The sequence below is a fragment of the Musca vetustissima genome, unplaced genomic scaffold (genome assembly GCF_032173495.1).
Source record: "Musca vetustissima isolate MV318-11 ecotype Yass unplaced genomic scaffold, APGP_CSIRO_Mvet_v1 utg7334, whole genome shotgun sequence".
Classification (NCBI taxonomy): Eukaryota; Metazoa; Arthropoda; class Insecta; order Diptera; family Muscidae; genus Musca; species Musca vetustissima.
Genome location: NW_026878942.1, coordinates 150,470 through 178,045, shown reverse-complemented (window position 1 = coordinate 178,045; position 27,576 = coordinate 150,470). Strand labels below are relative to the sequence as shown.

The 27,576-nt window shown below is 34.6% G+C and overlaps 3 protein-coding genes across 3 annotated transcripts in view; 1 reads left to right on the top strand and 2 right to left on the bottom strand.

Annotated features, from left to right (window-relative positions):
* LOC133323723 (centromere-associated protein E) overlaps positions 1 to 17,472 on the top strand; it is a 37,832-nt gene extending 20,360 nt beyond the window's left edge. Inside the window, exons 8-11 of the mRNA XM_061532644.1 lie at positions 8,498 to 14,375; positions 16,343 to 16,661; positions 16,734 to 17,281; positions 17,350 to 17,472. Coding sequence (XP_061388628.1) covers positions 8,498 to 14,375; positions 16,343 to 16,661; positions 16,734 to 17,281; positions 17,350 to 17,472 — 6,868 coding nt within the window. The remainder of the gene's footprint in view (positions 1 to 8,497; positions 14,376 to 16,342; positions 16,662 to 16,733; positions 17,282 to 17,349) is intronic.
* The window catches only part of LOC133323724 (D-3-phosphoglycerate dehydrogenase-like), a 75,603-nt gene that overhangs the window by 42,229 nt on the left and 5,798 nt on the right, over positions 1 to 27,576 (bottom strand). The window lies entirely within an intron of this gene.
* The window catches only part of LOC133323722 (protein abrupt), a 79,721-nt gene continuing 79,210 nt past the window's right edge, over positions 27,066 to 27,576 (bottom strand). Inside the window, exon 6 of the mRNA XM_061532643.1 lies at positions 27,066 to 27,532. Coding sequence (XP_061388627.1) covers positions 27,069 to 27,532 — 464 coding nt within the window. The 3' untranslated portion in view covers positions 27,066 to 27,068. The remainder of the gene's footprint in view (positions 27,533 to 27,576) is intronic.

The window sequence follows — 27,576 nt, the reverse complement described above, 5'->3', positions numbered from 1 at the left end:
TTACAGACTCAAGTATAACTTTATTAAAAGTTCCTTCTATATCTAGAAAGGCGGCCAACGTAAAGTTCGAGTTGTCCATATTCCTCTCAATATAACTTACCACCTCATGCAATGCAGATTCCACAGGCTTGCCTTTTATATATGCGTGCTGCAAATTGCTAAGAGAGGTGGTGTCTACACGACTCCTAATCTCCAGGTCGATAAGTCTTTCGAGAGTCTTGAGGAGAAAGGATGATAGGCTAATGGGTCTGTAGTCCTTTGGTGCAGTGTGGCTTGGTTTACCCGCTTTGGGAATGTAAGTAACCTTTATCTCGTTCCATAGACCCGGAACGCACGAGAGAGTCAAGCACGCCGTATAGATCTCAAGGATCAGATATATACTTGGCGAGGCAAATTGAAGCATCGCCGGTGTGATACCATCTGGTCTTGGTGATTTATATGGTTTGAATGTGTTGACTGTCCAGCGTATCTTATTTCTGCTAACTACCTTGCCAAGGAGATCCAAATCTATAGTCGCAAGAGGTTGAGAGTTATCATATTCAATGTTCACAAGTCCCAGTCTCCGCATCGACAGCCAACTGCCTGAGAAGTCTCGCGACGTCACTACAGGCCATGGAGATGGAGTTCGGATCCTCAACCTCGCCGGGGTTAACACCTCATCTGGGAGGACTCACCTTGCTTCGGAAGAGACACCAGGATAGCTACCGTGTTCGTCACTGTAGTTTCCATGATGTCTTCCTTGTCTGACAAGGATGAGTAGACCTAGAGTTGATGCTCTCCTGACTAAGGCGGAATAAGCCGTTTTCCTCTAATAAATTGAGGGGAATATACGCACAACTAAGCCTGAATAATCCTGTATCAACAATGCTCCGTTATAATACAGTTCATCGCGAACCACATTGGATCCTTATAGTTTATAACAAGCCAGCTTATCGCTGTATAGGTTGTAATCAAGGGTTGTTCTTTATTAACTCCCCCAAGTACTGCCGTCTAGAGACTTGAGAATCTTGTGCATGCTCCAGACCTAATTGCAAATAGATATGACATGAGCGGAATACTACGAAAATGGCGTGTTAAGCTGTCGGCGTTCGAACGTCGTGTTGATGATAAATAAAAATGTTCAGGATTCTCTAGTTCTTTACTCGAAACCTGACGTTTTGCTTCTCCACCAACTGCAGTGCCCTTTCCTACCCCAATGTAGGGTGGTGGGGTATCCCAAACTGACATCACCATCTGATAAACCTCGCAGTTTCCTTGTTTTCACTGTTAGTGCCATTGACACCTTTGTATAGGGTAAACTTCACGATGCCTGTTATCAAAATTGCCAATTTAGTGGTTTTACAAAACTTATTTTCCCAATTCAATATCTGTTGAGCTTGAGTGTGCTTTTGAACTTTTTTTAAGGTAGAGCATTCTAAAGTCGGCTCAGTCGAACTTTATTTGACACTTGCTTACTTCTTTTGTTTACATTTTCAATATCTTTGTCGAACATTTTGTTATTGTTGTTTTAATTGATTTCTAATATTTTATCTTTGATTAATATTCTGCCCTCGTACATTTGTATTTTAAAGCATGACCATATTTGTTGGCCCTATGACTAAAGATAGATGAATATCAACAAAATGTGCATTTTGTGTTGACTTGTCTTCTCTCCCTCCCATCACTTAGAACAAATGCAAACAAAAATATAGACAAAGTTCAATATCTAATTTTAGCAATTTTTTGTGGAGAATATACATTTTTGTGTGTTTTGTTTTTGGTTCTATGTATTCTGTAACATCATTTACAGTGTCTTGGATGGAACTACACGAAGAAAATGCTGCATACACGAATGCCGGCGAAAGAAGAATACCATTTACATGTGTTGGCGGATGGATGATGCGACAGTTCTTTCCCTTTTTCCACCGCTATTTGCATTCAAATTGTGTGCATTTTGTTTGTTGTTGTTGCTGTTTCTTTTCTGGAGACCATGTCACATAAATGTCTTTTTATTTCGCAATTACAACATAAAAAAACTATTTTGTGTGTTTGTGGTTAATATTTACATTAGTGTGGTGCACAAAAAAATTGATGAAAAGGGAATAAGAAAGGGGAGAAGGCGAGAAGGCGAAAGGGCTTGCATTTTGTTATCACGTTCTCGTAAAAGTAGAGTGGGACAAATTGGCAGGAATTTTTTGAGTTAAAATAGTTACAAAGATATCACATCAAGATATTCTAAAGAGGTTTTCAAATAAGGCAACATTTTGAATTACCTGGTATTTCGCTAGCTGTCACTTTTGAAGATTACAAATCGGTCGACCATCAACAATTACGTGTCTTTGCTAATTGGGCCCTTGAAATGGTTAAAAATGATCTAGATTTTCATCGAAAAATCCTCTTGACTGATGAGGCTACGTCAACAAGTATCATTGCAGTATCTGGGCCTCGGATAACCCACATTATTCTGTGGCGCGAACCATATTTTTTTATAATGAGGTTAGGATTGAGGATTGGCACAGGATATTTGTCTTTGTGCATATGTTTGTAACAGACAAAAGGAAACGAGATAGACACATGGTTCCTTTTGAGAATACGCATAGAATCATGTCGATTATGCATGCCTGTCCGTCCGTCTGTCTGTCAATGTGTAATTGTAAACAAAGTGCAGGTCGTTTTTTTGATTCGAATTGGATGAAATTTGGTACAGCTCATTTATTTGGCCCAAGGACGAACCCTATTGAAATTGGGAAAAATCGGTTCAGATTTAGATATAGCTCACATATATATTTTCTTCCGATTTTAGGTAAATGGTGCACCAAAGTGCCTATATATTTTTCGATTTCCACAAAATTTGGCATAGCGTACTGAAGTAAGCCTACAGTGATGTGTGCTAAGTTTCGTGAAAATCGGTTTTGATTTCGATATAGCTCCCATATATATTTTCGTCCAATTTGAGTAAATGGCGCACCAAAGTCCTCCCTATATATGTTTCGATTTGCACGAAATTTGGCACAGCCTACTTAATTAAGTCTAGAATGATGTATGTTAAATTTCGGGAAAATCGGTTCATATTTCCATATAGCTTCCATATATATTTTCGTCCGATTTTATGTAAATGATGCACCAAAGTCCTTATATATCCTTCGATTTGCACGAAATTTGGCATAGCGTACTTAAATAAGTCTAGAATGATGTGTGGTAAGTTTCGAGGAAATCGGTTCAGATTTAGATATAGCTCCCATATATATTTTCGTTCGATTTAATGAAAGTGTTGTACCAAAGTCCCTTTATATATTTTTCGATTTGCACGAAATTTGGCTTGGCGAACTAAATTAAGTCTAGAATGATGTATGTTAAGTTTCGGGAAAATCGGTTCAGATTTCGATATAGCGTGCATCAATTTTGCTATAAATCGTTTTTCATAAATTTGTCCCTTGGTACGCAGACGACTCAAAACTGCTCGAATGAAATTAAATTTTTCGAAGCAACATTGAAGTGCAACTGTAAGGATACATATGTACAATATACCCAAAGTGGTAAAGGGAGGTTATTATATAGTCGGTAGAACTCTACTACTTTCCTTACTGGTTTTATTTTCAAAATTGGAAAACTTGACGAAGCTCAGGGACCGCTACGCCCGTTGACGTAGCCTGGTGGTTTGGTTTTCACCTAAAGGAGAACCTCGAATGTCTACCCAATTCGCGGGCAGAGTTTCGGCCCATGTGGAGATACTTTGCCATCGGGTACCTAACCCATTGATAAAAATAAGTTTTATATGGTGAAGAAATCATGGGAGAAATCATGTGACCTCAGTGGTATGCATAGCGTCATACTTGTCCGTCAAATAAGAATCGTCCCAGAGGTGGTCGGAATACTCTCTTGGTTGAGAGGGAAAACTGATTTTCTCAATTAGATCGAAGAGAAGGTAGGTCTCTCTCTCCAGGTTTACGTTAATATTTTCAAGTGTAGTGGGACAGGGAGGATCAATAGAAAATCTTTAAAATATTTGACAGTGGTTGATGTAATTGAGTGTAGAATTAATTGATTATTGAAGCTCCATTTGTAAGGTTGAGAACTAAGGTAGCCAAGGCAGCCACACCAATCAATTTTGTTGGGTTGTTTAAAAAAAGGGTTAAAATCAAATCGACCATTTTGTAATGTTAGACACTCGGTCATTTTATCCAAGGTCCTCCCCCTCAATACCCGATGACGAACCTTCCCAATGGACTTTATTGAGCTTTCCACAACATTCAGTTTTGTTCAAAGTAGGCGGAACATCAACTCTACCCTAATATACAAAAATTCTTGCACATATATTTTATCCAGCAGATGACAAGTGTGGGCACTAATTAAATTTTGTTCCCCTTCGTTGTTAACATGTCGCTTGTCGCCTGCCTGTCCCTTGGCACCCAATAACCTACTATAAAAATGTGTCTGTCAGACTGATTATTTTTTCAGGCTAATTTTCTTAGCTTATCTTCCACTCTTCTCTCTATGTTTACTCTCCGTTTACATGTCTTTGTTAGTTCTCTGTCTATGTAAATTAGATGTCTTTGTTAATTGTTTTTAAGTTGTTTTATTGTGTAGTTGTTGTTGGTTTTTTATTTCTCGTCATATAAGTGGTGAAAATGAATGAATGCAACAGTTAAAAGTTAAATAGTTTGCATGATTGCTTATCTTTTGATTGCCTGTCTGTTTGGCTCTCAGTCAGCGCATAGGAGGAATACACTGACTATGCAGAGACCATAGGAGGAAGCAGAATCCGAAATAATCACTGCAATTTATCTGATTCATTAGATTACTTTGTAGTTGTTATTGTTTGTTTGTTTATATTTTAATGGTCGCATTTTCTTTTAGTTTTTGTTTTGTTGTTTTATATTTGTATCACTAGAACACCGATGTTTACAGTTGACCGTGGTTACAATGAATTCAAGTAGATTTAGAATTTGATGGCAAAAATACTTTGTAGCCTTAAATCGTTTACGAATGATTAATCAATTTTCGATTATCAGTGGTTAGCAACTATTATATATAAGTTGGTCCACATTTCGGAATAGAGTCCCCATTATAACCTCATTTGGGTATTTTGAAAATGTTGGACAAGTTTTTCTAAGCGATTTGACTGTTTTTATACCCTTCACCATACTGTGATACAGGGTATTATGTCTTTGTGCATATGTTTGTAGCAGTCAAAAGGAAATGAGATAGACACATGGTTCCTTTTGAGAATATACTTTCTGATTCGATTTATGCATGTCCGTCCGTCTCTTGGTGTTAAATTGTAAAAAACGTACAGGTCGCATTTGGATGAAATTTGGTGCAGCTCATTGTTTGGCCCATGGACGAATCCTATTGAAATTGGGGTAAATCGGTTCATATTTAGATATAGCTCCTATATAAATTTTCGTCCGATTTTATGTAAATGGTGTACCAGAGTCTCTATATATCTTTAGATTTGCACGAAATTTTGCACAGTGTATTGAATTAATTCTAGAGTGATGTGTGCTAAGTTTCCTGAAAATCGGATCAGATTTAGATATAGCTCCCATATATATATTTTCGTCCGATTTTATGTAAATGGTGTACCAGAGTCTCTATATATCTTTAGATTTGCACGAAATTTTGCACAGTGTATTGAATTAATTCTAGAGTGATGTGTGCTAAGTTTCCTGAAAATCGGATCAGATTTAGATATAGCTCCCATATATAATTTCGTGCGATTTTATGTAGATAGTGCACCAAAGTCCATATATATTTGCAACAATGTGTGTTAAATTTCGTGAAAATCGGTTCAGATTTACATATAGCTCTCATATATATTTTTGTCCGATTTTATGTAAATGGTGCACCAAAGTCCCTATATATCTTTCGATTTGCATGAAATTTGGCATAGCGTTCTGAATTGAGTGTAGAATGATGTCTGCTAAGCTTCGTTAAAATCGGTTCAGATTTAAATATAGTTCCCATATATATTCCTTCGATTTTATGTAAAGTGTGCACTAAAGACCCAAAGTTTGTACTATTGACACAAATTCTGTTGAAATCAGTTCAGATTTAGATATAACTCCCATTAAAATTCTCCTTGGATTTTAGGTAAATGTTGCACCGGTTGACACGAAACCTATCAAATTGAGACTAGAATGACGTTCTAGATTTTAATACCCTTCACCACACTGTGGTACAGGGTATTATGTCTTTGTGCAAATGTTTGTAACAGGCAAAAATAATCGGGATAGACATATGATTCCTTTTGAGAATATGCATAGAATCACTTTCTGAGTCGATTTATGCATGTCCGTCAGTCTGTCCGTCCGTCCATGTATTTTTGTTAACCTGTACTTTACAGGTCGCATTTATGATACGATTTAGATGAAATTTGGCACAGGTCACTTAATTGGCCCAAGGACGAACCCTATTGAAATTGGGAAAAATCGGTTCAGATTTAGATATAGCTCCCATATATATTTTTGTCTGCTTTAAGGTAAATGGTGCACTAAAGTCCCTATATATCTTTTGATTTGCACGAAATTTGGCATAGCGTACTGAATAAAGTCTTGAATGAGTCTTGAGTCGTGAAAATCGGTTCAGATTTAGATATAGCTCCCATATATATTTTCGTCATATTAAATGTAAATGTTGTACCAAAATCCCATAATATCTTTCGGTTTGCACGAAATTTGGCACAGCGTAATGAATTGCAGAATGACATGTTTATGGATCCAATATCATTTCACAGGTCCTTTAAAAATGCGACGTCTGTTAGGATTCATCTGTTGAATATACCCATAGTGGTGAAGGGTATCATATAGTCGGCTCCGTCCGACTTTACTACTTTCCTTACTGGTTTTAATTGGTAGAATATACCCAAAGTGTCCATACATCTGAAGTCATCGGTGCAGGATCGAGTTAATTGCGGGGCAACGGTTAAGTGAAAAAGGATGATCCAATTTCTGTTTCAGTTAACTCAAATTGGTAGTGGTGCAACTTGAGAGCGACATGGCAAAGATAAGTGTATTGCGTCGTATACAATCTCTCCCGGCCAACAACGTACCGCCACAATTTGCGTTGGGAAAGATGTTGAAGCACAACCCAGACATTGGGGATTTAAAACAGAAGCTGAACTGAAGCAGCACTTCTCAAACTACTGTCATACAGTCTATTGTCTAAAAACACCCCTGTTATTTTCAATGCCTCTTCGTGGTAGAGGAAAATTAAAATGTTTCTTCTATAAAAGCAGCAAGCAGCTTAACCTGCATAATTTCGGGCATGTTAAGAATTGTAGTAGTTCTTATTGGACACAGGGCTATCGTAACCTTCCTTAAAATTATATATCATCAGCACTCCTATGGAAATGAGGTTGCAGAAACTGTTTGGGCCCTCCTATACTGTGCTGGTACAAGGGATATTTGCGGTTTTAGGTCTTCCGCTACTGCTCAACCTTGCTTAAGCTATACAAATCGTTCTGAGTGACCTCGAGCACAAATAAGAATTTCTTCAAATAAAAGGGAATATCAAGTTTATTTGTACGGAAAGAATTCCTACATCGCGTGAAGAGGTAGATCCAGTTACCCCCCTCAACTGAAAATGTCAGGAATCTCTAAGCCATCAGGAATTTCTAGGGGGGTAAAGGAGTAAAGGTGTATCGACTTAGGAGTGTCCGTAAAAGAGCCCCCAGAAAGGCAATAGTTCACCAGTTGTTACATCTACTGCGACTCAGTTTTATACACTACACAACTATATATAGTTTGTAACGCCGCGAAATATTAATCTTAGACCCACCTTTTGTATACCGAACGCCATATCTCCATTATAATTTGTCAACACGATACAGGCCATAGTTATGGACCACGAAATTTTGAATTTAGGGCGAGTTCTGGCCAAAGAAGACCCCTGATCGATCGGTTAATGTTTAAGGGATGAAATGGACCAAAATCTTTATGTTTCTCTATATTTCTAGTTGTAGAGGCAATCATTATTCCAACATTATGAAATTTTACACATAGAAAGGGGTCTTATCATGGAATAAGCATGACTGTTTTAAAAAAGATAGGTCAATATTTAAGGGGTCAAATGGACCCAGACTTTTGAATGAAAAATTACAAAATTTGTATTCTATGGCGTATATATCCTGAAGGACATAGACCTCAGATGTTGATAGTATATCTAAGAGAGGTGATTGGCCTTTAATTTGATACCAAATATTTACTAGGATGTGGGAGTTGTACTTAAATACTTACAGGTGTCTAAGTATTCTGATATTGTTTAGTGGTCGGGGGCGTCCGTCTATACTGCTCTACTCACTGGATGGTTCTTATTTAATTAGAAAATATGTATTTTCATATTCTATTTTGTATTTGTATCTATAAAATCATTTGCAAACATTTGCTTTTTGTATCTTAGACTAACACTTATTTTGCTCTGTTTTTTTTTTTTCATCGAATCAAATTCGATCATGTTTCTAATCATTTTTTCCTTTTTCTCTTTGCCTTTCTTTTATAAAAAAAATATATATTTACAGATGTGATGCCCTTCAAATCCAAATCAGTAAATTAACATCAGCCAATAAGAGTGCCAATGACAAAATAGCCAAATATGAATTGGAATTGGCTGAGCTAAAGAAAACCAATGAAAAATTGGAAATGGAAAATCGTGAAGCTGTAAATATTGAATTTGAGTTTGATCGACACAAGAATAAATCAAAACTACGAGAAAACGAATTACTTGAAGCGCTCAAGGAAAAAGAACGTGAAGTAAATCAGCTGGAGAAGTCACTGAAGACCTTGACCAGTGAAAAATTCACAAATTCCAAAGAGGAACTATTGCAACTGTCGCTAACCGAATCGAATATCGATGAGAATGGTAAAATTTGTGTTAAATGTGAAGATTTGCAACGTCTGTTAGCCGATAACGAAAAAGTTACACAAGAATTTACCAAACTCACTCTAGAATACGAACAGTTGCGCATCAATTATCAGGAAATTGAAAAAGAAAATCAAGAATCAAAATTAAAAATTGAAGAACTTGAAGAGTTACAAAAACGGGAACGTAACGAATGTGAACTATTGCAAAGGGATCTGCAATTGCTGAGAGAGAAATTGCAAGATATACAAAAAGAATACGAGCAGGTGAGCTCGGAAAATTCTGCCAAATCTGAAGAATGTATGGCCTTAAACCATCAAGTCGAATTGGCAAGACAAGAAATGGTGGTGTTGCAGGAGAAATACAATAGCTTGGAATTATCATGGCAAGAACAGCAAAAGACCTTGAAAGATATCGAACAACAATATGCTGAAATTGAAAACAAATATAAAAATTTACAATTGGAATATGAAGAATTGGAGAGGAGTAGTAGTGGTAAGGAACAATCCTCCATCACGGCCTCGGTGACAGATTGTGAACGTTTGCAGAAGGAGAATTTGGAGCTGCAAAGTGAAATTGTGGAATTGAAACACAAGGTACAAGATGTCCAGCAGCAGTTATTGGAGAGGGGAGCACCCGGTGACAAGGAAAGGCAGGAGACGGATGTACAGGAGGAAGTGGTTTCCTCATCGGGCACTGCAAATCTGGTCAAAGAAAACGAGCAACTCAAATCTCAGCTATTGGATTTACAAACACAATTTGATGATTTACAGCGCGAATATGATGATCTATCAAATCAGTTGATGGACAACCTGCAAGAGAGTGATACACTCAAGGAACAAAATCTGAAATTGCAGGAAGAAGTTAAGGCTTTGCAACAAAATTCCTCTGAGGTATCCAAGGCTGAGGCTCAGATTTGTGAATTGAAATCCCAGCTGGAAAAGGTTTTGGGCCATGAACGTAGATCCATGTTGTGTACCCCGTCGCCTGGACGCAACTCCTCCATGCGTAGCTCAGGCGTATGCATCGAAGAAGAATATGGCGAGTTTGAGGGTAGCCCCTGTCCCGAAGATGAGTTACTAAAGAAATTCCAACAACTTTCCGAATCATTGACACAAATTGAATTGGAACAACAAAATGGCCAGAGAAGAATATTCAAGACGCCTAAAACACAAGGAGGAGTGGGTGCACAACTGACGCCAAACTACAAATTATATTTGCGCAATATAAGCGGTGTAAATAGAATTCAAAAGAGTTTCCTGGAAGAAATGGAAAATGTACAGCTGCAGGGTTCATTCAAACAGCATTCATTCCACATTGTGGAATTAAATGAAAAACAAGAAGGAGAACAGGAGAAGAATGAGAAGGAGGAAGAAAATGGGGAGAAGGAGAATGTAAATGGCGGTGAGAATGGCAAGGCAAATAATTGTGATGGTGAAATAGATGGTTGTGAAAATTGCATGGATTTCATAGTTAGACTTAAGGAACAAATATCCCAGTTGCGTTCGTTGAATGAGGAGGAACGTCAAAGCAATAAGGCTCTGTTGGAGAATACCGAACGTACCCTCAGCGAAATGCGCGAACAAATTACCCAGTTGTCTGCTGAACTCTTGGAAAAATCCATATTTGTGGAGAAGTGTGCCTGTAAGACATATCAGCAGCAAATTGAAACACTCGAGAAAGAAAAGGCCGATATGACTGTGGTCTTTGAGGAGCTGCAGGAAAAGGTTAACAATTGTACCTTTGATTCATCGATGCTGATGATGAACTGTACCCTAAATGGAGAGATTGCTAAACCACTAATTCCTCCCCCACCCATCAATGATTTGCGCCGAGAATTGGAGAACTTACAAGCCAAGGAACGAGAAATGGCCGAAACGCTGGACAGCCAAACAAGTATGTTGGAAGATTTAACACAACGTAATTTGGATTTGGAATCCGATATGAAGGCGGCACAAGATCTATTTGACGAGAAGGAGAAACAGTATAAAGAACGCTGTCAACAACTGCAACTGGAAATGATGGAGAAATTGGAAATGTCCGCAAATGAATATCGGGATAATATTAAGAAATACAATGCGGAATGGGAGAATCGGAAGGATGCATATGAGGCTACTATAAAAGAGCAGGAAGAGCAATTGCAAAAATTGCAACAAGAAAATGAAGAGATAAGCCGGCAGGCTCAAGAGCTGCAGGAGCAAATGGAAAAGGTTAAAAATGAATATAATCAATTGCAGAGTGAATATGTGCAATCCAAAGAGGAGGGTCAGGGTGAACAGGCAGAAAACCAAGAGCTCCAACAACTCCGAACGCAATACAATGAATTGCAATCGCAACATGAACAAATTTTATCACAACTCAAGGGGGCGGAGCAGACATGCCATACCGTGCGAGAGGAGTTACAACATCTCACACACAATTTCGAAGAAATACAAGCTCAGCGGTTACAACTGCAAGAGCAGTGTCGCCAACAGGAGCAGGCTTTACGCGAATTCCAAGAGGAACAACAAAACTCCCAGGAAATGGCAAAACTTCAGGAAGAGTACAAACAAATTCAATTACAATTACAACAAGCCTTGGAGGAAATGAAAGAAAAGGAAGACATTTGCGAAAAATCTCAAAAAGAACTCCAAGATGAAAAAGAAAAGCTAATAAAATTGCAAGAAGAAAAAGAGGCCAAGGAAAAAGACTATGAAAATCTGCAAGATCAACGGCAGCAATTGCAAATGGAATACGATAAAGCCTTGGAAACTCTTCAAGCCAATGAGGAGTCCTCCAATACTCTAGGGCAAGAATTGCAGGAAATCAAACAAAACTTTGCCACATTGCAGGCTCAATATTTCGAAATGGAAGAGCAACAAAAAACCTCCGAGGAAATTCGCAAAGATTTAGAGGCTCTCAAAGAAAAAGAAGCCACCCTGCTAAAGGAAAAAGAGGTGCTCGATAAGGAATTACTACAGCTAAGAGAAGATTACAGGGCCCTCAACGAACAACACAACGAAATAGTTAAAGAAAAGATGGAAATCGCCGATGAAAAAGAAGAAATACAACAAAAACTTTCACAATTGCAGGCGGCACTCAGCAGCAATGAGGCACAACAGGAAGTCTTAAAACAAATCTCCGAAGAAAAAGATCAATTGGCTTTGGAGCGGCAACAAATTCTACAAAAGCTTCAACAAGCTGAAATGCAAATTCAAGATCTGTGTAAAGAAGATTCTGCACGCGAAGAGATCATCAAAACATTCCAGGAAAAAATTGCCACATTGGAAGCAGTGCAAAATGAAAAAGAAGATGCCGAAAAGCAAAAAACCGAATTGTCCTGCCAACTTCAATCGCTTAACGAAGAAAAGGAAAATTTGGAAAAAGAACTAGTGGAGCTAAAAGAAACCAAAGAAAGCGGAGAAAAACTCTCTGAAATGCATTTGAATACCTTGAGAGAGGAAAAAATCACATTGGAGGAACAAAAATTCCAACTAGAAGAACAATTAAAGAATCTACAGTCCGTCGCAGAGGAGAAAGCCTCCTTGGAAGAGCGTGTAAGTCAGCTAACGGAGTTAGAAAATAAAAAGGCCACCTTGGAAGAAAACCTTCAAATGTTAATGGAAGAAAAATCTTCAATGGAATCTAATCTATCTGAACTAACTGAAGATAAGCGGTTACTGGCAGAAAAACTTCAAGACCTGTCAGCGTTACAAGAAGAAAAACTTTCCTTGGAGTCACAGCTTAAGGATTTGAAAGAAGAAAAATCCTTAACTGAAGAAAAACTCAAGTCATTGGAAATTATTGTGGAGGAAAAATCTTTGTTGGAAAAGCAAAAGTCTGAGTTAGAAGAAAAGCTGCAAATTTTAGAGTCTGTTATGGAAGAAAAATCTTCATTGGAATCTAAAGTTACAGAACTCTATGAATTGCAAAAACAAAAACTTTTGCTTGAAGAAAATCTGAAAACTCTAGAAACCTCTAGCGAAGCGGAAAAGAAGGCCCTCGAAGAACAAATTCAAGAGATTGAAAAACAATACAAAGAAGAACTCCAAGAAAAGCAAAAGACCATTGATGAGCTTTTGGAAACTAAAAAGGCTCAAGAAGCAGAAAAGCTTGGCCTACAAGAACAACTAAAATCACTCGAAGAACAATTGCAACAACATCAAGCAGAAAAAGAACAACTCCAACAAGACTTACAAGATCTTAATTCCCAAATAACGCAGAAAAATGAAGAACTCAACACCTTCAAAGAGAGAGAAACTGACCACTTAAAGGCCTATGAAGACCTACAAGCACAACTAAATACACTCACAACCACAAGTGCAAGCTTGGAATTGGAGAAGTGTAATTTAGAACAAAATCTCCAAAAATGTAATGACGAATTACAAAAATTGAGAAACGACAGCGGTATTCTCGAAACTCAGTTATCGCAAATAACTGAAGAGAAAAAATCTCTCTCTGAAAAATGTTCTCTACTTTCCGAAGAGATTACAACGCTCAAGAAACAATTACTTTGCCTCAAAGAAAAAGAGAAGGCTGAAGAATTGCTGGAACAAATGATACAAGAAAAAGCGGAGCTAACACAAAATCTACGTTTAACCAATGAAAAATACGAAGCCAAACAACAGGAGTTCCTAAATCTACAACAACAATTTGAAACTAATAATCATCAAATGGAATTGTTGAAAACCTCTCTCATAAACGCCAGTAAAGAAAATGAAACCCTAGAAAGGGAATTACAACAATATCAAGAACTTTCTGCGGAAAAAGCTAAATTAGAAGCCTCATTAATTGATCTCCGAAATGCGAATTCTGAAAAGTTGTGTGCCCTACAGCAAGAAAAAGACACAATGCAAATTACCCTCACCAAATATGAACGTGACATATCCCAATACAAACAACAAGAAAACACATTTACTCAAAAACTTGAAAGACTCTCCCAGGAGCTGCATGAAACACGTTCCAAGGCCAAGTCATATGAAGCTCTCCTGCAAGAACATGAAGAGGTTGAACGTTCTCTTAACCAGATATCACAAAAGAATTCCGAACTTACGAATGAAATTAAAAATTTGAAATCCCTAGCCCAACAGCATGAAGAAACCTCCAACAAACAAACCGAACAAATCCATGAACTTGAAACAAAACTTATGCAAGCTTCACATGTGGAAAAGGAACTTCGTTCTCAACTTAATTCTCTACAACAGCAGTTACAATCTTCACAATCCTCGCTACAGCATGAAACCGTAGAACTTAAAAATTCTTTGGGTGAATTACAATTGAAATATACCTCCCTTCAAACAACCAATGAACAATTACAAATTGTTAACAAACAATTGGAACAACAAGTGTGCGAAGCGAATCTAAAATTGCAAGAAGCTGCAGTGTTGCAAAATCAAATTACCGTCTTGAAAGCAGATTATCTTGAAATGCAACGTAAAATGGAAGCCACCGTTGAGGAAGCTGGTCGCTGTAGTCGCAACTTACGTGATGATCTTCAACATCATAAGGAGTTATTGGAACGTCAATTGGAAAGTTATAACACTCTGAGAACGGAAATGGTAAGTAGAGGAGGATTTGAGAATTTTTATATTTGAATATTTTTGGTACTGTTAGGAAAAGGTTTTTTCTGCGACGATTGTATTGTATCAGAAGATTTACTGGTCTTCCAACAGAATGCCTACTAGCCAGTTGACAAAGATATCTTCTAGTTGTCCCAAGGAAGGGCTTTATAACCTCTGAACGCTTTATTTTTTATGACCATGGGAAGCCAATTGAAAATGCTCAGAGATTTCGCTTCAGATAATTTTCTAATCCCTCAAATGTTCGGGTAGCAGAAAATATTTTTCAAAAATCATTTCTGTGCTTCTGTGACGATACCTTTCTAAAAATATTATTTAAAATTCTTAAAAGTCCTTCTAGAACATATTCTTTAAAAACACACGCCTCGAGGACTTAAGTTCTTTCCAAAAATATTCCTTACGAATCCTCGCCCAGAGGCCGTAAAGTCCTTCTAAAATATTCCTTAAGAATCCTCGCCCAGAGGCCGTAAAGTCCTTCTAAAATATTCCTTAAGAATCCTTGCCCAGAGGCCAAAAAGTCCTTCTGAAAATGTTCATAGAAAATCCTTGCCTAGAGGCCTTAAAGTACTTCTACAAAATATATTTAAAAAATGCACGCCTAGAGGCTTCAAAGTCCTTCTAGAAAATATTCTTTAAAAAACTACGCCTAGAGGCCTGAAATTCCTTCTAGAAAATATTATTTAAAAATTCATGTCTAGAGGCCTAAAAGTTCTTCTAGAAAATATTCTACAAAAACCTACGCCTAGAGGCCTAAAAGTCCTTCTAAAAAATTCTTTAAAATTCCACATCTAGAGGCCTTAAAGTTCTTCTAAAAAATATTCTAGAGGCCTAAAAGTCCACCTAGAAAATATTCTTTAAAAAATCACGTCTAGAGGCCTAAAAGTTTTTCTACAAAATATTCTATAAAAACCCAAGCCCAGATGTCATATTCTTCGATAGCTCCGACTTAATAACCTATAAACGCAGTTCTTTCCATAGCCATGATAAGCCATTAGAAAGAATTCGTACATTTCACTACAGAGAATTGCCTACTTTTTGGGTAGCTGAAATTAATTTTCGGGGTATTAAACAACAGCCGCTCACAATTCGAATACCTAAGTGAGCGCTGATGTCACTTTTAGATTCTCCGAATTGGAGCTCATGCATGATAATCTGGCCCAACGCCACGACTAACATAGATCTGTGGAACTAGGACCAGTACTCAAACAAATATGCAGGATATTCTAACCCAATGCCATAACGAACCAGGAACTCTGATTAACTAGAGGAATTTGAAATGGACTTTCCACGCCTTAGGAACAAATTATTCCTACCATAACCAAGGATCACGAAATCGAGGTTGACCAAGAAACACCTGGCCTCGAACAATTATCATAGAACAAAGACAAAATGTCTTTATGTCGGAAGATATAAAAAAAACGAGAAACTAATCGTTTAATATGGCGATGGTTTGAAGAAACCCTATGGCTCTCAAGGGGAAGAACAGAAAAATGGTATAGGTCCAATACAACGGTATCGCACTATTGAAACAATTCAACCAAATTAGATGTACGTTGGCAATCGGGTTTTTTATAGATAGAAAATCCTTTGTCCAAAAATTTTAATGCCGATCTACTTAATTAATTCAGTAATATGACGATTATTTGTGAAAATCCTAGCTTCGAAGTGGAGTAACAGAAAAATATGTGTAGTTCCAACTGTTTGATTTCTTTGTTTTGTCTTAATTTTTTTTGTAATCAGAACTCTTACTTTGTGGGTAGATGGTCTCGCTGTAAGGTTTTCTATGGTTCTTGTTTTATAGGTCCTCTTAGCAGTACAAGTTATAGACAATTTCTTCACAATGGAGAAAGTTGATCAAACACGGTCGATAAGAGTTCCTTATTTTTCATTAATTTTTAATACTATTGATCCGCCTATTAACTATAAAACATTGGTGCTTTTTACAGACAACAAAAAAACGTGCATTTGAAGAAGAAAAACAGCAGCTAACCACCACCATTGAAACTCTGCAAGCAACAACTGCATCCTTGGAGGGTAAAATACGTGAAATTACCATCAACAATTTGAATATGGATAGACAAAACTTGAATATATCAGGCAATACATCCATGGATTTTGTAAATACTTCGTCAAATTCACCAAGGCCAAGAAAGAGTTTAGATGCATCGGATATTAGTGGAAAACGTAAAAATCGACGTTTGAGCACATTCGATGAACGGCGATGTGGTATTGAACAGGAAAAAGGAACAATGACCGATCCACAGGGTAAGTAGGAGGCTTATTAAATGATTTTTAAAAGTTAAATACAAAATTTAATTATTTTCTGTTTCATTATAGAACCCTGCAAGTGTGAGGAGTTGGATCGTAAACTCAAAGAATGTGAACGTAATTTATTCATTCGCGAAAGTCAAGTCACTGCTTTGAGTATGGAATTGAAAAATCATCCATTAAAGGATGAAAAGGCCGCATTGATGAAACGACTACAAGAGGAACAGGAAAAAATGAAACGCTACAAGCAGAAAATCTATGAACAGACACAAAAGACGGAAAAAGCAATGGCAGCATTGGAAAAGGCCCAGGCTCAGCTTCAACAGCAAGCAGCAGCGGCACAGTCGTCTTCTGCCGAAAAGAAAACAACAGCATCATCAGAAACTGTTGCCACGCCTGTAATTGTAGTGCCCGACACCACAGATGTTGAAACCCAAACCGATGGTGATATCAGCACCTCCTTTAATGCCTTGCAGGGCAAGTATAATGATTTGATAAACATCTGTCGTTATCGCAAGGATCGCATCAAAGAGCTAGAGGAGAGAATATCACAAAAAGAAAATACCGATGGTAATTCAATGAATACCCTGGAAGCGACACAAATGAAAATGTTGAAGGTATGAAATTTTCTCTATAATTGAAATATATACAGCAACTCATTATTTTTTAATCTTTTTAATTTCAGAGTCAATGTGATTCCATGAAAAAGGAATTAAATCTACTTCGAGAAAAATATGAAAATGCAAAAATTGTTCTACATACACGCCGTGAAGAAATCCAGAGACTGCGCTCGCAACTTGGGCAATAATAATAATCAATCGATCTATATATATTTGTATAAGTGGCATTTATTACTGTGTAATTTCAATCCGTTATTGTTTGTGTGTTGGGTCTTCCGTGCTGGTCGGGGATCCGTCCATTGCCGATTATTTAATTTGTATTGAATTATTCTATGTAATTTTGTTAAGGTGTACTTAATTTTAATTGCACTTGGAATATGTTTGTGAATTACTGCAATTTATTAGTCATACAATTATAATTTATTGTTTTGTTTTACTCTTTTTTATGCAAAAAAACAAAAAAAATCTGTCCTCCCCCACAATTCATATTCATTTTGAATGTTGTGTATGATCACTACTTCGCCCAAAACTATTATTTTTTATGTAACATATTTATTCTCTATACATGATTGTTAATTGTATTTACACACTTATTTACGTTCTCTGTAATGAATTCTACGTATTCGATTTAAGTTTATTTATTTCTTCTATACACATTATTTTTAAAATAATAATTTATATATTTTATATGTTTAAAATAATAATAATAAAAAAACAAGCAATTTATGTAAATCTTTTTCAAACAAGTTATGTACATGTTTATTGTTTTATCTTAATATTTTTATATATTGCTTTAGATGATCATTAGGTCTTCTTTCAGAAGGCCATTAGGTATTCTTTTAGAAGACCCATAGATCTTTCTTTCTAATTTTATATGAACATAAGATCTTCCAATAACAGACTAGTTTGTCTTCATATAGAAGACCATTAGGTCTTCATATAAAACCCGATTGCATCTTTATATAGAAAACCAATCGGTCTTCATTTAGACCAATTGATCTTCCTTAAGAAGACTACAAAATGGATTATCGAAATACTATACTGTACTTCACCGCAGTTTCCATGACATTATCCAGAAGAACTTGTTGATCGCGGCGGTGCAGGAAACCAAGTTCAATGAAAGAAAGAAATCCGGGGCAGCATTGCAGCTGCATCCGCCAGATTTTTCCCTGTTGGTCTGATAGCCAGGGTCAGGAAACTCTCGTTGTTGGTAAGCAGATTTTGGAACCGCTGAAAAACCAAACATCCATCATAGATAGAGATGGTATTTACCGGGTAAATACCCAAGGGGTGGGTAAATACCCATTTGCGGGTATTTATTTGGGTATTTACTATATTGACTCGGTAATACAACATCTTACACCCTATTTCCGGGTTTCTGTTATCAAATCGATTTAGAATGGATAGTTTTACAATACCTTAAAGACGTGGGTAAATACCCGAGTTTTTACCCAAAAATTGGGTATAAACTCATTAACTGCCGAACCACTAGACATAGGCGGCTTTGACATTAAAAACATGTATGCAAAATTTTGTATGCTAAATTTTGTATTTACCCAATTTTTTGGTAAATACTCAAAATAGGGGTACCTTTGTATGGGGGCTACCAGTAAACCTGGACCTACATACATAAAATTTTGCATGGACATTTTGTATTCAAAAAGAACACTGTGCCAAATTACAGCCAATTTGGTTGTAAAATGTGTATAATAGACAAAAAATACCTTAAATCGGGAGATATGGTTATATGGGGGCTATATCAAAACTTGGACCCAGGGACCCCATGTTGGATTTCTATATTTGCTTTGACATTAGAAACATGTGTGCAAAATTTTGGGTATTTACCCACGTCTTTAAAGTATCGTAAAACTATCCATTCTAAATCGATTTGATAACAGAAACCCGGAAATAGGGTGTAAGATGTTGTATTACCGAGTCAATATAGTAAATACCCAAATAAATACCCACATATGGGTATTTACCCAATTTACCGGGTATTTACCCTTTGGGTATTTACCCACTGCCCATCTCTAATCATAGACTCAACAATAAACAATCTCAAAACAGATGAAGGTACGAGTCAAGGGAGTTTTTAAAATTTACACGCTAAGATGCGACTGACAGCAAATGCGGTGAAAAAGAGGAAGATAATGGAAAAACAACTCAGTTAATAGATTTCCCAGCTCGCAACTTATCATGTCACCATCCAAGTTAAAGCGAATAAAAGCCAGTGTCGTCGATGTCTTTACAGATGACCATCAGGCGGGGAGCTCTAAATATAGTTGGAAACTTGGCACACTCTTTGTTAGGTGTTTTGGTCTCTGAATATGCCGATCAAATGACTTCAGCCATGGAAAAGACAAATGAGGACAAACATCACGTATTGGCACTGCTGAAAACCAAACATCCATTATAGACTAAAGAATAAACATTATCAAACCCGATGAAGGTACGTGTCAAAGGAGTTTAAAAAATATACGCACTGAGATGCGACTGATAGCAAATACGGTGAAAAAGAGAAAGATAATGGAAAAACAACTCAGTTAATAGCCTTCCTAGTCTCCAACCTTATCATGTTATCATCTAAGTTGAAGCAAACTGAAGAGAGCATCATTGATGCTGCTTACACCCCATCAATTACTGAAGGAGATCCCAACGATCAAGGCACATATGCCACCATTTAGCACTCGACTCACTACCGTCAACAATATTGAAGAAATGCATAGTTGCGTACATACAATGAATGACATTTTCATTTGTCATAAATAAGTTATGCAAACATGATCGGTCGCATTTATGCGAGATAAATTTTTTATTAAATAGATCATAGAAAACTTAAACAATTGGAAGCAATTATCATAACCAATACGATTACGGTGTTAAACAAAACTTTAGACAACACATTTGAAACACATACTTCGGAACTCATCACTTTACACCAGCAGCTAAAATCCATTGATATTGGACGCCTTCACATTATTACTTATTCGGCTCTCTGCGTTGGAATTGGAGTAGCTATTTAAGTCACATGCAGGTTCCGCCAATTTAGTTATTTATTTAGTTAGTTTTATGACAATTAAAATAGTCAGTGCATAATAAAGATTCTTGGTAGATTACTAGAAATTGTAATCCTTTCAAGATTTCGTAATTCATGTGTTGCGTATATCATTTAAAGAGAAACAAAACGAACATTAGGAGAACTTCATAAAAAACACTATCAAGAAATGGAGAAATTTAAAATAAAGGAATTGGAAGAAGTCGCCATAACAACCTGACGGAAAAACTTCGATTATGAGGGATCGAATATAAATTAGCTAAACAAACTTGCAACTGATCGAGTGACTTGATATATATTTCATATGCCCTAATTTTTTCATACTGGAAAAAATATATACCCTCATCCTATGGTTTGGAGAGGTTTGTAAATATTGAAAATTCTGACCGGTTGGTGATCAATGGATCCCATATTCGAGCTTGATTTAGCTTGGTAAATATAATAGGTTGTACAAAGTTTGATTCGAATCGGACAATCCCTTCACATGCTATTAAAAAATATTTGTTTTTGCTAAATTTTGACCACTTTGTGAGGGATATATTAGAAGGAGTGTACTGACATTTCCCATTTTCGAACTTGAACTAAGTTTGGGAGGAATATTACGATATCCAAAGTTTGGTTGAAATCGGTTATACTCCCTTCGAGATTTATTGTGCGCACCAGCCGGCCAGACAGGCAGCCATTTGTAAATCAACTCCAAATTGAAACGAATTTGGCCCATAGAAACATGAGGTATCTTGCACCAATGATGCAGCACCACCGTTTTTATACCCTCCACCATAGTATGGAGGGTATATTAGTTTTGTTTTTCCGTTTGTAACGCATTCATAATCATTTCCGACCCTATAAAGTATATATATTCTTGATCAGCATAAAATTCTAAGACGATTTAAGCATGTCCGTCTGTCTGTTGTAATCACTCTAGCGTCTAAACGAATTGAGATAGAGCCCCAAAATTTGGCCTAGAGTTGTCTTTTGTCTGCAGGCAGGTCAAGTTCGAAGATGGGCTATATCGGTCAACGTTTACGCATAGCTCCCATATAAGGGTTCCCCCCAATTTTCGGTATTTTGAGGTTCTTGAGCGTGTTTTTCAACTGAATTCGCTGAAATTTGGTACTTTGAGTTCCTATTGGGTAGCAAATCTCTCCACTAAAAGTTATAAATATGGGTCCATATTTTCGGATAGCCCCCATATAAGTGTACCCCCTAATTTTGCGGTATTTTGGGGGGTTTGATCGCATTTTTCGACCGAATTCGCTGAAATTCGGTACTTTGAGTTCTTATTGGGTAGCAAATCTCTATACTAAAAATTATAAATATAGGTCAATTTTTTCGGGTGGCCCCCATATAAGGGTACCCCCCAAATGTCGGTATTTTGGGGTTCTTGAGCGCGTTTTTCAACCGATTTCGCTGAAATTTGGTACATTTGGTTCCTATTGGGTGCCAAATATCTCCACCAAAAATTATAAATATAGGTCGAATTTTTCTGGTAGCCCCCATATAAGGGTACCCCCAATTTTCGCTATTTTGAGGTTCTTGAGCACGTTTTTCAACCGAATTTGCTGCTATTTGGTATTTTGTAGTCGTATGTGGTAACAAATCTCCCTACCAAAAATTATTAATATTCGCCCCCTTTTTGGGGTAGTCCCCATATAACCCCCTTTTTTATATTAAAATAGTTATCTGATTTGGTGCAACTGCCGAGGATAGAGAGATAAAAAAATAGAATGTAAGGTTCGGCATTTAGAGCAAGCCCCTGATTCCAGAAGGAGTGGACCGATATTCCCCATCTTCGAATTTGAACTAAGCTTGGAAGAAATAATAAGATGGACAAAGTTCGGATGAAATCTAAATTTTCTGAAACAGATTTGGTCCAAAGAAACATGGGGTCTAGAACCAATATTTCGATGAGGCACATTTTCATCGTGTTGAAGTGTATACACCCTCATTAGCTATAAGGCTGAGGGTATAATTGTCCTTTAAAAATTTCTAAAATTTTTATTATGGTTTACATAATCCGTTTTTAGAAATGTCGGTATAGGTCCACTTTTTGGTATGTTCCCTATATTTTCATTTATAGTACCTGTCAATATAACTATGGTGGAGGGTATCCAAAGTTCGGCCCGGCCGAACTTACCGCTTTTTCACTTGTTTAAGACTCCATTTGCCATCTTAGAGACATTCATGCTATTAAAATGTCCGTTTTTTGAAGTTCATTTTCTTAGAACCATGTTCTGCATCGAATTCCTTTCGGAAAGAGAGAGCCTCTATATCAATAAACGTCTGAATAGCATTCACATTGAAGAAGTTGTCGACGTGTTTAATGAATACAGAGTAAATGCAGTCCACGGAGTTCATTCCCCATCAATCGCAGCTGAATAGCATCAGCTGTCTACATAAACCTTTTCAGGATGGTGCAGTCATTACAATTTATATTGGTTTCGGATTGCTGAAATTGTGCAGAAGGAAATTACATTTATCTCAGTTCATTTATTTGACTCAAGGTTGGGCCCCATTAAAAATGGTAAAACTCAGTTCCATATTAGATATAGCTCCAATATATACTTTCGTCCGATTTTGTACAAATTTTATATTAAAGGCCCCATGTTAGTTCAATTCCCACGAAATTTAATACAGTGTACCGAACTAAGCTTAGAATTAAGTGTAACATGTTCTGCTTAAATTTAGATATACCTTACATATATATTTTCATTTGATTTCCGGTAAACGGAGGACCAATCTTACAAAGTTTGTCCGATTAAGCCTAAATTTTGTCACAACTTACCGTATTGAATCTAGGATGACGTATGTTAAGATCTATTAAAATTTCCAACAAATTTCCAACATTTGTCCGATTGACACCACCATACTTACCATTACCCATGAAATCTCTAACCTCTCGTTCTCCCCTTTCCCTAAAAATTGTACCCACCACTTAAATGAAAATTAAAAAGCCATAATTTTTTTCAGAAAAAATATATTTTAACTAAAATTTTATTTAAAAGTATTTACTTTTTTTACAAAACTTAAAAATTAAAGTGGTTAGAGTAAAATTAAGTATGTATTTATATATGGGAAATAAAAATTAAAAGTCAAAGCAATAAAAAATGAGGTAGAAGAGATTCTAAAAAAATATATTCATAAAAATATGTATTTTTTGCTTGCTGTTGTTCTTAAACATAAAAATAAACTCTTGGAGAGTAAAGTACATAAGGAGGGCAGGATAGGGGGCAAAAGGGCTAAGATAATCAATCATACAACCTAAAATATTATTAATAATAAAAAATTAGAGAACTTTTAAATGTAAAAAAATTATTTTATAAGTAAAGCTTAAAGAAGTGTTGTTTTTCAACTTAAATTAAAAAAAACTTAATTTCAGAATTATATAATAAAAATTAAAATAAGAATAATTATTATTATTAAAAAACAAATTATTTGTTTTGTCATTTTTGTGTGTGTCTTGCTCTTAGTGATATAAAAATAATTAAAAATATATTTTTTTAATTTAAATAAAATTAACAAAATTAAAAAAAATAATTACACAAAAATTAATTAAAAGCATTTTGAGTATATTTGAGGTATATTCCCGAGAATTCTTAAGTTGAAAAATAATTAAGTTTTTAAAATAAATGCATTTTTTTGTTTAATTTATTTACGTTTATTTGTTGTGTCTTTGTATTTTATTGTTGTTTTTGTTAAAATTAAGTACTACAGTTCCAATTTAATTTATTATAGATTTGCATTTTTTGTTTAAGCATGATTGGGTGATGTTGTTAATTTATTTTATTTTTTAGTTATTTTTTATTAAGTGCATTTAATTTCTTATTTTAATTTAATAGCTTAGAATATAATATTATTATAATATTTATGTGTTTTTATTTTTCAAATTGGCAAGATAGTTTATTTTTTTATATCTTATTTAATAATAATTTTTATTTTATAATAAATTATTGCATTTGTTGTTGGGGGTTTTTATATACATGGTTCTTGTGTTATTTATTTCATGTACTGCCATATTTTTTTAATGAGAAGCTGAACATAAAATGTGTTGCCTACTTTTAGGCTCAATATAATTTTTTGTTTTATTCTTCTTAATTTAGAGGTAAAAAATATTCCACTGACTTTTTTGTTTTTAAAAAAATAAAAATGAGGTAGTTTTAAGGTATATATCTTCTTAATATTTTGTTTAATATTTTATGTGTGTGTGTGTTTACTGCGAGTTAAGGAATGTTTTTTTAATTCTATATATTTATTTGTTTTTTCACAATTTCCTGAGTTATTGTTAAGGTCCCTCGTTTGAAGGGGGAGGCTTCAGTTATTTATTTTTTTGTAAGGAAGTATTGTTTGATTGCTTTGAGATTGTTTGATTGAAATGGCACATTTGAATTATGTATGTAGTTGTGTGAATTCCAGAGTTATTTTTTTTTGTACATTATTAAATTAAGTATTTTTTTAATATTTAAATATTAATGTCATGCTTTATATATCCCTGGGAGGTGTTTTATTATATTATTATTTTTTTTCAAGTCAGTGTTTACTTTTGTGGTGGGTTATTCTAATATTCTTAAGTTTGAAATAACAGATCAATAAAAAATAATTTGAAAAAATATTTCAATAATTTTTTTTAAATTCAAACAAAATGGTTAATTTTTTAATTTTCGTTCAAAAAAAGTTTTGAACATTTTTCATTAAAAAATTCAAATCAATCCAAAAATTTACAAAATTTATTTTAACTTTTAATAAGAAAATAAAAAAAAGTTTTTTTTTTCAAAATTAAGGCAAACATGAATAATTTCTTTAAGTGTTGTTTAAAAAAAGAATATTGCAAAAATATTTCAATTTTTAATTTAATCCAAAATAAAATTTACAAAAATATTTTTTTAGTGAAAAAAATTAATTATTTTTTGAAAAGAAAGGCACTTCAAATTAAAACAGGAAGATTTTAGTTAGAAAAAAAATCCAAATTAAAAAATATATAATTATAAAATATTTCAATTAACTATTTAAATAAAATTTTGTTTAAAAAAGAAAGGATATGTTAAAAAAGCATTGTTTTTAAATCAATTAAAAAATTAGTTAAATTTTTTCTTTTTCCAATTTAACCTTAGTTTCTATAAAACATTTAATAAATATATACATTTAATTTTTTATTTTTATATTTATATATAGTAGTTAATATTATTGCTAATTGTTTTTTGTTTGTTCTTGTTGTTGTTGTTTGTTCTAAAAAACTACATAAAAATTTAAATCTAAAAATTGCTTTAGGTATTTTATTTTCTTTCTCTTCATTTTTTTGAAGTTAATTTGTTGTTGTTGTATTTTTTGTAAGTATATGGAAATTAGCTTAATTTTGTGTTTTTTTTTTTTAAATTAATTTCAATTAATTTTTTTGTTTAGAAATGGTAACAAAATTTTGAGAGGGCAATTTTTCGGGCTACATTTTTCAGATTGACAATTTGTAATCAAGGGATTTAAATTGGGTTCATTAATCCGATTTTTTTAGGTTAAAGTTCGGAAAATATTATGTTCTGATAAATAGAATTTCAAAAAATTAAAAAATTTCTTTCGTATTTGGAAAAAAATTAAATTTATAAAAATATATTTAAAAAAATCTTTTTTTTGAAAAACTTTTATTTGTAAAGTAATCAGATTCGTTTTTCAAAAAAAATTCAAAAATATATTGAATTGTTGTAATATTTTTTCAATTTGATTAAGCAATTTAAATATTTTTCCTATTTTTTTTTAATTTTCAAATTAATTTTTTTTATTATATTTAAAAAAAATCTCTTTTCCAAAAGATTCAAAATAATTTCAATATTCTTTCCTATTTTTTCAATATTTTTAGAAACTTTTTTTATATTTTTGGATATTTTTTGTATTTATTTTTTTTAATTTAAATGGTTTAATTTTTTATATAATTAAAAAAAAACAAAACAAAATTTTCCTTTTTTAATATAATTTCAATATTATTTTTTTCCCAAATACAAATAGTTTGCAAATTAAAAAATAAGGAAAAAATATTGAAATTATTTCAAAAAGGTGAATTAAGATTTTTTTTAAACTAAAAAATCAAATTTTGTTTAAATAATTTCAACATTTCTCCTTTATGTTTTAATTTTGAACATAATCAATTTTTTAAATAATTTCAATATTTTTTTGTTATTAAAAAAAATTTCTATATTTTTGAATTATTTTTTTTAAATATTATTTTCGAAAATTTTTTTTTTCCAATTTTTCGGAGTTGTTTTCAGAACCCTTTTTTCAAATTAGCCCATTTCTCAAAATTATTTCAATATTTTCTTTTATTAATTTATTTTTCAAAATTTCTAATTATTTTTTAGATTTAATTATTTTTTTTATATACAAATAACTTTTAACCTTTTAATTTTCTGTAATTTTGTCGTAAATCGTATACGAAACTGTTGGGGTTTTTAAATTGTTTTTTATAAAAATTCTTTCAAAATTAAAAATTCAAAAAAATTGAGGAAAAACTCTGGTATACATTTTTAAGGCTTCTTTGTTGCTCATATTTGTGTGTGTGTGTGTGGATATATCTACTTGAAAAAAATTAAACTAATTTCCTTGGCTTTGTAGAAGAAAACCTCTCTCTTTCTCAAAAGTAAGGGTTCTCTCTCTTACGCTCTCATCTCAAAAAAACAGAGAATAACTCAAAAAATAATTCCTAAAATAGTTTTGTTTTCTCATTTCCTATACACCAACCTAGCGAATTTATGTATTGTGCACTCCCTCATCTTCGGAATAGTTATCCTCATTATCCGAACCCATATTATCATTGTTGTGACTACCCGATTGATTTTGGCCATCTAAACCCAAATCCATGGGCTCGGAGGGATCGCGGCGAATATCATTTTGGCTGGTACTACTGCTGGCAGGTGTATTTTGAGAATTGTGCAGATTTTCATTGCTATTGTGGTGGGGTGACATTATGTCACGACGCATAATGGGTTCAATGGTTAGGCCACCGGCATTGTTGCCGGCCGAAGCTAAGTTGTTGAAAGCATTACCGGCAGCAGCAGCTGCAGCCGCCTGGCCGGCCAATTTACTCAAATCGAATTGAGGTGGCAAGAGGCCGGGTGGTAATTTATCCAAACCATGGCCCATGGCATTTAGTTGGGCCATTTTGGCAGCATGTAAGGCGGCAGCAGCGGCATGTTCCTGGGACATGCCCATACCTATGGGAGAACAAAGAAAAACAATTATTTTCCATTTTCTGAGA